General features: G+C 37.5%; 1 protein-coding gene across 1 annotated transcript; it reads left to right on the top strand.

Annotated features, from left to right (window-relative positions):
- The first annotated feature begins 32 nt into the window (after window positions 1-32).
- LOC140163288 (ADP-ribosylation factor-like protein 3) lies at window positions 33-13,151 on the top strand. The gene is made up of 4 exons (XM_072186686.1): window positions 33-146; window positions 11,299-11,503; window positions 11,995-12,101; window positions 12,918-13,151. The coding sequence occupies exons 1-4, from the start codon at window positions 144-146 to the stop codon at window positions 13,149-13,151; spliced, it is 549 nt and encodes a 182-aa protein (XP_072042787.1). The 5' UTR covers window positions 33-143.
- Window positions 13,152-13,953: the final 802 nt, after the last annotated feature.

Genomic DNA, 13,953 nt, shown 5'->3' with positions numbered 1-13,953 from the left:
AAGCCAGACAAGCAAGTAAATAGGCTAAGAATCAACGGGTACCAGCCAAAGGGCAACCAGCGTCCCTGACGTCACGCATAGTTACCCGGATCGGAGCAATTTATCTGTTTTGAAGGCGATAATTATTTCCAAATTACGACAAAATGGTAAGACCTAAAAAATTCTTTTAGACACTATATTATTCTGTTGAATCTTAAATCTTAGAAAGATGATAAATTAAAAATTTACACTTCCAAATAATGTCAAATTAGAAGTGTTTCTGTGCAGTCATCCCCGGGCAGTCATCATCTTCCATCCTGCATCATCACTGCATCCTACCGGCACCAACATCATGTAGGTAACCTAGACTAATTCCAATCAGCCGTCTACACTTCGCATGTACTGTGTATGCTTCGTAGTGACGACTGATTATCTTACAGCCAATATCATGACGGACTTCTGAAAACTATTCAATGCGACTTCAGTTGTGCGCCGTAGCGCGACTGACTAGCGGCGCCAGCGTACCGCGTCGCTGTACCGCGCCGCTGTGACAAAATCCCGCTCTGAACTTCTAAAAACAACAAACTCGGTCAAAAGGTCAATTTGGACACAACTGCGCATGCTCTATGCCACAGGAATCCTGTTGCAAAATCCGTCACTTTTCCACGTAGTTTTCTCAGTCGTCAATCCAGACGGTTGACGACTGAGGGCAGCAGGGGGGCGCAACACTAAATAAGCGTCCCATAGGATAACGTGTGATTTTGGCCTACTTCGAGCGCCATTCCTGGCGCCCCTGCAATACTTGACAAAATAAATTTGGTATCAAATTAAAGCTCTATTTCTGTAGATTCCAAAACTTTTGTCTGCATATATCGATGACCGTTGACTTTTTTCGCTATTTCGCGGTGCAAAAAATATGGCCTAAAAATATACTAAATTCACCACTCACATTTCAAAATCGGAAGTTGTCTTCATCCGCCACAGAGAATTGCTTTTGAGATAAAATGTCCGTTTTTTTCTGCATGTTATTATTGAAGACACTTGTCGAATTCATATGAGCTGATATTGAGTGATTTAAAGTGAACATGTCGGTAGATATGGTCGCTACAATCTCATACTCATTATGGACTATATTAGCGAATTTCGTTCTTACATAAAATGCGTAGTGATTTAGTGTTGCGCCCTTATAAGGATTTAAAAGTTTTCAAAATCCACATTTGTCACTTATTAATTAAATTAGAGAAAATTTGTAGCTCAACACCGAAAATTTCATGTCTCTGCGACATTTCGTTCAAGAGAAATGTTGTTTTAAAGATCAGTGCCGAACGCGAAAATCGCATATTTCGACTTTTCCTCCAATATGCGAGAGTTTGCACAAAACTCACTAAAACTAGTGACAGACAACAATTTCAGCACGCCTTTGAACCAAGTTTAATTTCTTTTCTAGATTATCTGTCTTGCCATTTTGTTTTTAAAGCACTTGTTAATGAGTGTGAAGTACAAACACCCCCCTCCCCTTTTTCAGTAGTAACAATTATGGTCTTTTTGCATAGGCCTACTGAATATGCAGCAAAACGGCTTCATGCAGATTAACAATGCCTATTAACTTTAAAACCCATTTTTGAGCCTTTTTGAAGATTTTGGCATACAATTTCTAGACTTTGCAGGCGCCTGCCCGGACAATAAAGCATTTTACCCAGTGAGAATGCATCTGGGTGACTTTTCGTTATCCTTGTTTATCCTCATGATTGAAATAGAACACATTTCATGACGCTGCATTTCTTATTTTACGCGAAGAATGTAAAAAGAACGCGGTCATAGCGACGGCTGTTACAAGGATTTAAAAGTTTTCAAAATCCACATTTGTCACTTATTAATTAAATTAGAGAAAATTTGTAGCTCAACACCGAAAATTTCATGTCTCTCGACATTTCGCTTCAAGAGAAATGTTGTTTTAAAGATCAGTGCCACAACGCGGAAAATCGCATATTTCGACTTTTCCTCCAATATGCGAGAGTTTGCACAAAACTCACTAAAACTAGTGACAGACAACAATTTCAGCACGCTTTGAACCAAGTTTAATTTCTTTTCTAGATTATCTGTCTTGCCATTTTGTTTTTAAAGCACTTGTTAATGAGTGTGAAGTACAAACACCCCCGCTTCAGTAGTAACAATTATGGTCTTTTGCATAGGCCTACTGAATATGCAGCAAAACGGCTTCATGCAGATTAACAATGCCTATTAACTTTAAAACCCATTTTTGAGCCTTTTTGAAGATTTTTGCATACAATTTCTAGACTTTGCAGGCGCCTGCTCGGCCAATGAAGCATTTTTCCCAATAATAATTCATCAGGGTGACTTTTCGTAGTCCTTGTTTATCATCATGATTGAAATAGAACACATTTCATGACGCCAGCATTTCTTATTTTACGAAGAATGTAAAAAGAACGCGTTCATAGCGACGGCCGTTATAAGGATTTAAAAGTTTTCAAAATCCACATTTGTCACTTATTAATTAAATTAGAGAAAATTTGTAGCTCAACACCGAAAATTTCATGTCTCTCGACATTTTCGTTCAAGAGAAATGTTGTTTTAAAGATCAGTGCCGAACGCGGAAAATCGCATATTTCGACTTTTCCTCCAATATGCGAGAGTTTGCACAAAACTCACTAAAACTAGTGACAGACAACAATTTAAGCACGTCTTTGAACCAAGTTTAATTTCTTTTCTAGATTATCTGTCTTGCCATTTTGTTTTTAAAGCACTTGTTAATGAGTGTGAAGTACAAACACCCCGCTTTCAGTAGTAACAATTATGGTCTTTTTGCATAGGCCTACTGAATATGCAGCAAAACGGCTTCATGCAGATTAACAATGCCTATTAACTTTAAAACCCATTTTTGAGCCTTTTTGAAGATTTTGGCATACAATTTCTAGACTTTGCAGGCGCCTGCTCGCCAATAAAGCATTTTTCCCAATAATAATTCATCAGGGTGACTTTTCGTAATCCTTGTTTATCATCATGATTGAAATAGAACACATTTCATGACGCCAAGCATTTCTTATTTTACGCCAAGAATGTAAAAAGAACGCGCTTCATAGCGACGGCCGTTACAAGGGGCGCAACACTAAATAAGCGTCCCATAGGATAACGTGTGATTTTGGCCTACTTGAAAGCCATTCCTGGCGTCCCTGCAATACTTGACAAAATAAATTTGGTATCAAATTAAAGCTCTATTTCTGTAGATTCCAAAACTTTTGTCTGCATATATCGATGACCGTTGACTTTTTTCGCTATTTCGCGGTGCAAAAAATATGGCCTAAAAATATACTAAATTCACCACTCACATTTCAAAATCGGAAGTTGTCTTCATCCGCCACAGAGAATTGCTTTTGAGATAAAATGTCCGTTTTTTTTCTGCATGTTATCATTGAAGACACTTGTCGAATTCATATGAGCTGATATTGAGTGATTTAAAGTGAACATGTCGGTAGATATGGTCGCTACAATCTCATACTCATTATGGACTATATTAGCCGAATTTCGTTCTTACATAAAATGCGTAGTGATTTAGTGTTGCGCCCCCTTATAACACATTTGCTAGTCAGCCAAATTCGCCGACAATGTCAATGCATTTTTACATAGAAATTTAAAACAAGTGCCCGAAGAAAGAAACCTACATAAATATGTTTTCTATACTTCACTTGACCCAAATATGTGATTTTTTATGGTGATAAGTCACCCGCACATGGAATTTTAGAGGGATTTGGATAGCAGTTCCATTAAAAAAAAGCTGCTATCATAATGAGACTTAAGATCTAGAAACACCCCCTAAATGCCGTTTTGGGGAATTTTGCTAGCTGAAACTTTTTGATGAAAGTCAATCTTTGACAAGATGTAACTTTGCTACGGAAAGTGCTATGAAAAAATGGTTTTCAGTTTTGGCTTTGTTTACTCAAGGGCTTTAATTTGATATATGAAATGATGCAGTTTGATGGCAAATTTGAATTCACCTAGCATACCTACATCATGATCATCTGGTGATCATCTGCAGCAGGGCAGGCTGAATTTAAGCTTAACACAGGTTTACATTTACTTATATAATATTTTGCAGTAAACATTTGACAAGCGTGTACTACCGTGATGTTCAAAGTTAGAGCTGTGTTGGACATCCTATTGGAGATTACACAGCTAGCTAACACAGACTCCAGTCACAGATGCAGAGCTAGCTAAAAACAACGTCAATGCAACGCATGCATGCGCATATGCCGCAAAGTTCATTCATAAAATTTTCACTGCAATATATCTATTATAATATTTCAACTCTATAAAATAAGCTAAACATGTAAAATAGTTTCTCATTCATAAGATTTGAGAGCTCAATAGGCACGCCATGACAATTGTGCCGGCGTACAATCAATAGTCACGATTTTACGTTGTCACTATTACTTTTGCATGGACGGACATTTTTTTGCGGGCTCGCTAGGATTCTAGCGAGTAGATTTCTTGCAATATTTGGCTTATTTACCATCCAATTTATATCCTTCAATGTACCTGTATAACGTTAGCATATCAAGCGCGGTCAAAAAATGTTTTTTGAGGTTTCTGATCATCACGATGAAACATTTTTTAAAAAACACGACTTTCTCAGTTCTCCCAGCCATTTTGTTTACTCGTTGTTATCGACGTCACCAATTAGTCTCGACCTCACTTGTGCAACGTGGCTATATCAATGCGAACACGACTTGATGACAGAAACCGGCTGTAAATGAGGTGGGTCATCTTTCATATAAATTGACTGGATTGCAAAAAAAATTTAAAAAATGTTAATTAAGTGTGTAAATCCCACACACAAAATGGCATAAGCCAGTCTCAGTGTACAAACGGCGTACACGAGACTGGCAAGCGAGTCTAGCGTACAACGGGTCAACGCCTACCACACACGCTTTGGGTAGCGGCTAGTGCTGTGTGTTTCATGTGTGTGTACAATCGATCGCGCTATCGTGTCATTTCACATTCATAATCATACTCTCATCAAGGGTGATTTTAAGCGGGTGACGGGCGCCGACTATTTCGGGTGGGGATGACGTCATGAACATGAACCATGACCCCCATTAAGTATTAAAATGGCCGTCACATACCGAAAAAACTATGGAAATTGATTGAGTTTTTGCACACTTTTTCTGACCACGTTTCGGACCAAAACTGACACGGAAATGAGAAAATTTATCATAGCGACTCGGACTGGTGATGGAATATCACGGCGAAAATGCACTTTAACATTTTATTTGAGCAATTTCGGTGAGGTGCAGCAACAACTTTACTTCAGAACATTTATGAATGAAGGGATTGCCACCATTTTGAAACCTAGCGGGGAGACTTGTGCATATATCCTCTAAGGGTGTGAGTGAGTCCCGGGAATTCGAGTCCCGCCCGATAATCCTATTACCCGGGCAGGAAATTCCCTTTTTTTTTTCAAAGTTTTTTTTTGGTTTTGTAGTGTCTCTGGACCTAGACCTAAATGCTAGGATCATGGTCAGGGGTCGCGCTAACCTGCGTTTCTGCGCGTACAGCGCATATTTTTAAGTTTGAGCGCATCTATTCATTTTTGCATACCAGTTCAGGGGTTTTCATGCGCGCAGAAAAATGAAAACATGTGAAAGAAAAATAAAAGCTTCGATCTCCAATATTTACGACCTGTCCAGAAATCATGTAACATAAAATGCAATAACATAAATGTTGAAGTGAAGTCGCCGTAGCATTGTAACGTAATTTAAAAATAAAAATAAAATACACACCTCCAGCGTAATTTAACACAGATTGTGATATTGTAGTAGAATCACTGATGAATTTTATTGCAGTACTGAATGACGGCACGTACGGGAGTTTCTAATTTCTAATTCTAGGGATCGGTAAGAAATGCTTCAAGGGTGGTGCGTAGAGATATGCCAGCGGTGAAATACGAGGTCAGAGAAGAAAAAAGTGACAAAATTTGCCCTTGAATTATGTTTTATAGTCAAAATACTCCAGTAATTCAATAAATATCATGGTATTTGGCCTAAACTTGAACTCATTTGCAATGAAATGTCATTTTTATTGAGTAAATCATGGCTTTTTCACTCGTCCATGTGACTTGCAATGCTGTTGAATTCTGCACTTTGCCGAAGTTGAACTGCATTTTATGCAACACTTCCATAGCAAGTACACTGCGTGGGAACTTTCTTTAAAAGCCAGATAATTGGTTAATAGCGAGAATCGCGGCGTGAAAGGGAGATTGCGTTTTTGCCAGACCTTCTATATTTACACATCATAACCAAAATCACAAAATCCGATACTGATATCGGAGACGAATATACTCAATACTTGACTAGAGAACCCCTCATTTTAGGATTTGAGCGCATATTTTTAACACTTTCAGGGGGTTCAGGGGTTCTGAGAACCCCTGGTTTTAAAACCTAGTGCTACCCCTGATCATGGTTGACCTAAAAAAAAAAATTAAAAAAAAATTGAATTTTGCACATTGTTTTGTAATTTTAATATGAAAATTGATACATAGTTTTCATGTCATACTCTATTAATGATATCAAAATGCATTCAAATTCAAAAAAAAAAAAAAATTTTTTTTTTTTTTCCCGGTTAGCCGCCCGAAAAATGCGTCGGGTACCCGGGCACAAAATTACCCGAAAATCACACCCTAAATATCCTCCCGCATATTGTATTTTTGACAATTTCTTTCCAATATTTTATTTACTAAAGTTTGTACAACACCGAATTGTGTGCACCAGACGGGGTCTAATTCTGCATAAAACCGGGCAGCCTTATTTCTATAGATCTGCTGCGCATTCAACTTGCATTGTATTGCATCGTAATTTCATTTGTGTCTATGCTAATTATGTTTACACAACATGAACTCGCGTGTTTTCAAGCAAATTCGCCGATAATATGTGATCAAAAGCGATCGGAATGTTACAAAAGTACAGATCGCATTCAGCTTACTTCATATGAGATGATCTTTGGAAAAATACGGCATAATTTGTCTTGGTGCTTGCGGAATGCCATGCAGTTAAATATTAAAACGTTATGCAATTCATGATTGACAACTAGCAATCGGCGTGTCCTTTGTATCCTCCGCTGTCAATTTCTTATCCACTCACTAATTCTCACAAAAGCTTTGTGTTGATTACGTAATGTGTGGAGGCAAATTGCAATAAGTACAATGAAATAATGAGTAGGGCGGGCTCCGAGGCGGGTTTCTTCTTCATCTTACGTAACAGTATTGTTCTCCAAAAAACCCGGAAGCTTGTCGTTTGGAGCTCTAGCTGAAATACAGCAAGATAATGTAAGATAGTAAATGTAAACCTGTATTTTAGCTAGAGTATCTCGAGCTAGTGTGCACTGTGCAGAGAGCATGTACACATGTGTAATATGTGAGCGTACTGCCCAGTGTAATTTTTTGAACATCGTGCTTACTATGTGATCACTCAGTGGCTGTGTGAATAGCTCATGCATATAATCACTTCAAGGCGTGTCGGCGTCTCCCATTGGTCAGTCGAGCCATTGAGCCTCGGAACTCCACGTTATATAAATTATAGCTGGCCCTAGATTTTATTTTTTTATTTTCTTAATAACATTATAATTTATGCTGCTTTTGTTATAGATCCCAAAAATAATAATTTTAAAAAAAAAGTGGCCCCTGGTTCATCCAAAGTGGCCCCTGGTTCACTCCAAATCTTAGTGAACCAGGGGCCACATTTTTTGCCCAAAGTGGCCCCTGGTTCAAGCTCTCTTATTTTCACCCTTGACTCTCATGATCGAGAAACTATTATTTTAGCTACATGTATAATAGTAGTGTCATGAGTGTGATGCAGATGCTCTGCTTAATTGGAGTACGGTATAAATGATCCAGATCAACAGCAGATCGCCTCAGCAGCCAATCAGAGACAAGTTCGTTTCAAAATTCAATGGCATGCAATAAAACAAACATAAGGTCATTGCAAAATATTATATCTGACATTTTCTTGCTGTCTTTTGCTCTAGCGTCATGTGTCGAAAATTCCCATGAAAATTGTGTTTGGCAAAATTAAACAGAACAAAAGACAGTTTGTAAGCTGTCTCCATCCAATGTTTCATAATGACATTTCCAAGCCGTAATTAAATTTTTGAATTGAAAAGGGGGAACAATTCATGAATTATCATGACATGCATGATTTATAGGCAAGCCTGGAAACAAGCAGGCGCCGAGCGATTTTTACCCTACGGTTACTGAGTTTTAACGCCTGGATCCAACCAAAATTACACGCCCAGGCGCCAGAGAAAATCTGTATTTTGCGCCCGGGTATCAGTGCTCAGGAAATGGCCCAGTAAAACTTCGTCAGGCAAGTTCATTTCCGCTCAAAATATTAGCCATTTCCAATGTATTTTCAACAAAATGCAGTGCCAAAACTTATCTTTTACCTAATATTTCACCAATTTTTCTTGATATTTGCCTTCAGGGCTCATAATTTTGGCAGTATTTTGCCTTGTTTTCAGGTTAGGTGACCACCACGATCGCTAAACATGAAGGCGGCCATCTTGAATTTTGGCGACATTGTTTCTAGATATTTAAAATTTTCCTAAAATCACAAAATAAAAGGCCAAATTGAATAAAATAAAAAAAATGAATTAAAAGAATAAAATAAAATAAAATAAAATAAAATAAAATAAAATAAAATAAAATAATAAAATAATAAAATGAAATGAAATGAAATAAAATGAAATAAAATGAAATGAATAAATTAATTAATAAAATAAAACAAAACAAAACAAAATAAAATAAAATGAAATGAAATAAATTAATAAAATAAAATAAAATAAAATAAAATAAAATAATAAAATAAGACTCAACTGGTCTGTTCAGATATAATAACATTCATTGTATAACTTGTTATTTGTTAACTTGTGACAATAATTAATAATATAATAAGTTAAATAACAAATAACATGGATCTAAAAGTCTCAGGTGAGCATCGAAAGCTGTAGAAATAACAAAAATAAGCATTTCGATACTTTAAGAAAAATGACTCCTGGCTCTTTGAAAATGGCTCCTGGTTCACTAGAAAATTACAGGACCAGGAGCCGCTTTTCCAAATGTTTGGCTCCTGGTTCAGACCGACTTATTTCCAGGCCTGTTTATAGGTCTAGTAAAAAAATTGAAATCGGAGATTGGCACTGCCGATCTTGGGCTGGATCTGCCAACACTGCTAAAAAAGTCAAGTAATTCATACATGTAGAATGTAGATTATCAAAAATTCAGTATTTCTTTGGAAGTTGTGCAATCACAGATGACATACATCTGTGACACAGTTTCTAAATTGAGTGAGTATTTTACTTGGATGTTATTTAAAACTGCCCATCGGTTATTTGGAGGGCATTGTGAAAAATCTAAACATTTTACCTTTGGAATCGAGGAATATCCTGAGGTCCAAAGCAAAATTTTTAGATTTTTCACAATGCCCGACATATTACCAATGCAAAATTAAAAAATCTCATTCATATATTAATGTCACTTTCATCTCTTCACTTTACAAAATAACACTTGACAATTTTCCTCAAAAGTGAACAATTTTAAGGTTTTGCCTTTCCAAAAATTGATCAAGCTAAAACAGGACAGCCAATAACAGAAATGTGCGAATCACAATCTGCAAATATGGTAGCGCGCAATCCAAATACAACGGCCAGCGCTCTCACAATTTGCACGACAGGGCGCGCACGGAGGCTACTAATATTTACGCTGACGCCCCGTAGGTCCACTGTGGAATTTTAGTAACTGCGTTCAGCATTTGCGTTTTGGCAAATAAATAAAAATGAGCTATTCTGGCAACTGCAGCTCAGCAGTCAGTTTGGGCATCCATATTTTACTCACACCTGAATAGTTTCTGCACATTACATAAAGTCTTTGAGCATCATCACAAGTCCCAACTTTTGGACAAGCATGATCACACTTTGTTAAGGTACATGTAACTTACATTCCTTACAAAGTGTGATCATTCTTGTCCAAAAGTTGGGACTTCACTTGTGATGATGCTCAAAGACTTATTATGCAATGTGCAGAAACTATTCAGGTGTGAGTAAAATATGGATGCCGAAACTGCATAGCTCGGACAGCAGGTTTAGGCTAACCAGTCTAAAGCTAAATATAATTTATGTGACACGATCAAGGGAAATGAGTCGGTTGTCGCTAATATTGATTTTGAGATATTGTCAAAGAAAGTTTTACAACTCTTTTGTTGGCGATCTTTTCCTTTAGACCACCCTCGCTATATAGGGACTAAATTATTACTTTTGCATCAAGGTTTACTTTTGCATCAAGGTTAAACAGTTGCCAAACACTTTGAAGTCAAGGTTTAATATATTTGAAGGAGGGCAGGGCTTCGATAAATGAGGGAAATTATGGGGTAAAAAACAAGATTAAAACAACTTTTTGCAAACAAATGAAAACGCCTATTATGCTCGGAAGTTTTTGTCTTAAAAAAACAATTTAAAAATTTTCGGAAAAACAAGAAACGTACCTTCATAAAAGCAGCATCACTTCCGTTACATGAAAAGATGATCAAACGAGTGGAAAGTGGCAAAGAATTTGTGAAATGAGGGAATTTTTTAAAGAAAAATACATTGCGTTTTTTCGAGAAATTTGCCATCTTGAATAAATTCAGAATTGCGTTACGCAGTAAAAAACTGTCAAACGCGTTTGAAAATGCTTGATACGCGAGCGTTAATCACTGTCAAAGCGAGCGTACATCAAGTGCTCGCGCTACGCGAAGGTTTCTGAGTTTGCATCACCGGTTTTGCATTCAGCTCTTTTACGTCCAAAATTGCGATAAAAACATGGATTTTGGAACAAAATAAAGCTTGTTTGACAAAGTAAAAGGTATGTTTGAATAGCTAAAAACATGTTTAACCTTGATACAAAAGTTTCATTTGATAAAATCGTAATTGTAACCGTATCTAGCTCGGGTGGTCTAAAAGAAAAGATCGCCCTTTTGTTTTATATTGTTTTCAGTGATTGATAAATTGATGTAACTTCGCAAAGAAAAGTCAAATCAGCTCTTAATGTCCTCTTTAGAAACATTAAAACTCATTTTCGACCAGGGTCAACATGTGACTCATTCCCCTTGATCATGTCACATAATTTGTAAAACTGATGATTGCCCACCTCACTACTAGATCCCCGGTAGTATTGTGAACCCATCCCTGGCCCTGGGACTAATATGCTTGGAATTGCACACATCAAAGAACTACCTGTTTTCTAATGTTGCACTCAACTTTAAACATTACTTGCAGGGTCTTCTAGATCTACTTAGGAAAATGAAGTCGGCACCAAAGCAGCAGATACGTGTGTTATTACTAGGGTTAGATAATGCCGGCAAAACCACCATAATGAAGGTATTAGCGAAGGAGGAACATACAAAAACAACACCAACACAAGGGTTTAATGTCAAGAGTGTAGTCACAAATAGTTGGAATCTCAATGTATGGGATATTGGAGGTGAGTAGATTATATGGTATTTGGATAGATAAATTTATGCAAGCAAAATGGTTATACTGCCTGGCCGTTATGTTGTCAAAAACCAGGTAATGTATGTTGAATACGAAATAAGGGTCGTTATGAATGTACTAGCGAAAGGAGAACACATAAAAATAATGTAATTAGTCACCAATAGGTAGAATCTCACAATGTACCCCGGTATTGAATATTGGTGGAGGACAGAGCCGAGACACTTTACATTCACAACATAGATTTCTTTGGCAGAAAAAATCTTCCCGGTGAATTATACACATGCCGGTATATGCTCAGTGTGTAAATTTGCCGTTGATATGAAGCAATTCTATCTAACCAAACACTTATAAATTCACTTATTTTTCCCTAGCCTAGCCCTAGTGTAATTTCAGCCAATATAAATTGCCCTAAAAGATACACTGAATCATAATAGGAATCATGCCAATATAAATTTCTTCCAAATGTTTTTGTTTTTGCAGGTCAAAAAGCTATAAGAACGTATTGGAAGAATTATTTTGATAACACAGACATTATAATCTGGGTAGTTGATAGCACTGATAATCCAAGATTTGAAGAAACAGGAATGGTAAGCATTATTAGGTTGTTCCAATTAAAATCCACACTACCCTTGTGAAAGATTTTGGAAATATCTTCCACAGAGGGAGTATGAATTTCAGTTGGAATGAACACATTAGCAGCTCCATTTAAAACTCGCCCTCTGTCATTATACAATTCAGGTTGAATCTTTCTCAGAGGGTGTATGAAATACAAATGGAGCTGCTCAATGTGCTCATTCCATTTGAAATTCATACTCCCCCTGTGGAAGATATTTCCAAAATCTTCCACAAGGCTAGTGTGAATATTAAATGGAATGGCCCAGTATCATCTGTCAGGCCACAGTTCCGTAACCCCAGTATTTTTGTGCATTCGTGGGTTTCACCTTTGAATGTATGGGGGGTATTAAAATAGTACAGTCATTAAATCACTGAATAGATTCATCAGATTTGTAGATACACATTAAGGAAAATTTTCATTGAAACAAAACCAAATAAGTTACTCACTATTGACGGTTTTGCCTATCATGGTCGATAGGCATCATCAGAATGATGATGGATAGTGAGTAAATTATTTGGTTTTGTTTCAATGAAAATTTTCCTTAATAGTACAGTCATGTTTACTCAACAAACACACAAATGTTACAATGTATATAACATGTTTTGGTTTAGTCCAAACATTTTGATAACATCAGTTGTACCAAAGGTGTCTGTCGCACACTTTAAGATGTTATGTGCTAAACATGAACTGTTATATATAAAATGTTTTCACAACCTTTATAACCTGACATTTAAGCAGAAAGTGAGTATTGCTTTGATTACAATTTTGTTGCTTTCTCTTTTCATAGGAACTTGACGAGTTACTAGATGAGGAGAAACTAAAAGGAGTGCCTTTATTAGTATACGCTAACAAGCAAGATTTATTAAATGCAAAAACAGCTAGTGAGATAGCAGAAATGATGAACCTACAGACGTTGCGAGATAGGGTGTGGCAAATACAGGCGTGCTCTGCTATGACTAAGGAAGGTTTAACAGTAAGTATAGGAGTGTCTTTATTAGTATACGCTAACAAGCAAGACTAGAAACCACAGTTGTGTTTGACCAAACACGAATATCTATGCCCGTGATGACCACACCTAAACCCCTTCCCCTATTCACAAACAAAAACTTGGTGAGCACCATGTGAAACCCCTTGTTTTAAACTTTCATTTGATATACATGTAGGCCTAATGCTCATAACACTAGACTGGCCCACACTCTCTCTAATACCCTACCAAGCCCTCACTCTCATTTATACCCCACCAGACCCTCACTCTCTCTAAAACACTACAGACTGGACCACACTCTCTCTGATACCCCACCAGACCCTCACTCTCTCTTATACTCCACCAGAAACTCACTGGCTCTAAAACACCACCAGGCTGACCCATACTCTTTCTAATACCCCACCAAGCCTTCACTCTCACTTATACTCCACTATACACTCACTCTCTCTAAAACACCACCAGACTGGCCCACACTCTCTCCTATACCCTACCAAGCCTGCACTCTCTCTTATATCCCATCAGACCATCAATCTCTCTAAAACACCACCAGACTGGACCACACTCTCTCTAATACCCCACCAGACCCTCACTCTCTCTATACTCCACCAGACCATCACTCTCTCTCAAACACCACCAGACTGGACCACACTCTCTAATACCCCACCAGACCCTCACTCTCTCTTATACTCCACCAGACACTCACTAGCTCTAAAACACCACCAGGCTGACCCATACTCTCTAATACCCCACCAAGCCTTAACTCTCTTATACTCCACTAGACACGCACTCTCTATAAAACACCACCAGACTGGCCCACACTCTCTCTTATACCCTACCA

Source organism: Amphiura filiformis, chromosome 10 (assembly GCF_039555335.1).
Source record: "Amphiura filiformis chromosome 10, Afil_fr2py, whole genome shotgun sequence".
Taxonomy (NCBI): Eukaryota; Metazoa; Echinodermata; class Ophiuroidea; order Amphilepidida; family Amphiuridae; genus Amphiura; species Amphiura filiformis.
The sequence above is the reverse complement of the archived record's forward strand: the minus strand, read 5'-3'. Positions and strand labels throughout refer to the sequence as shown.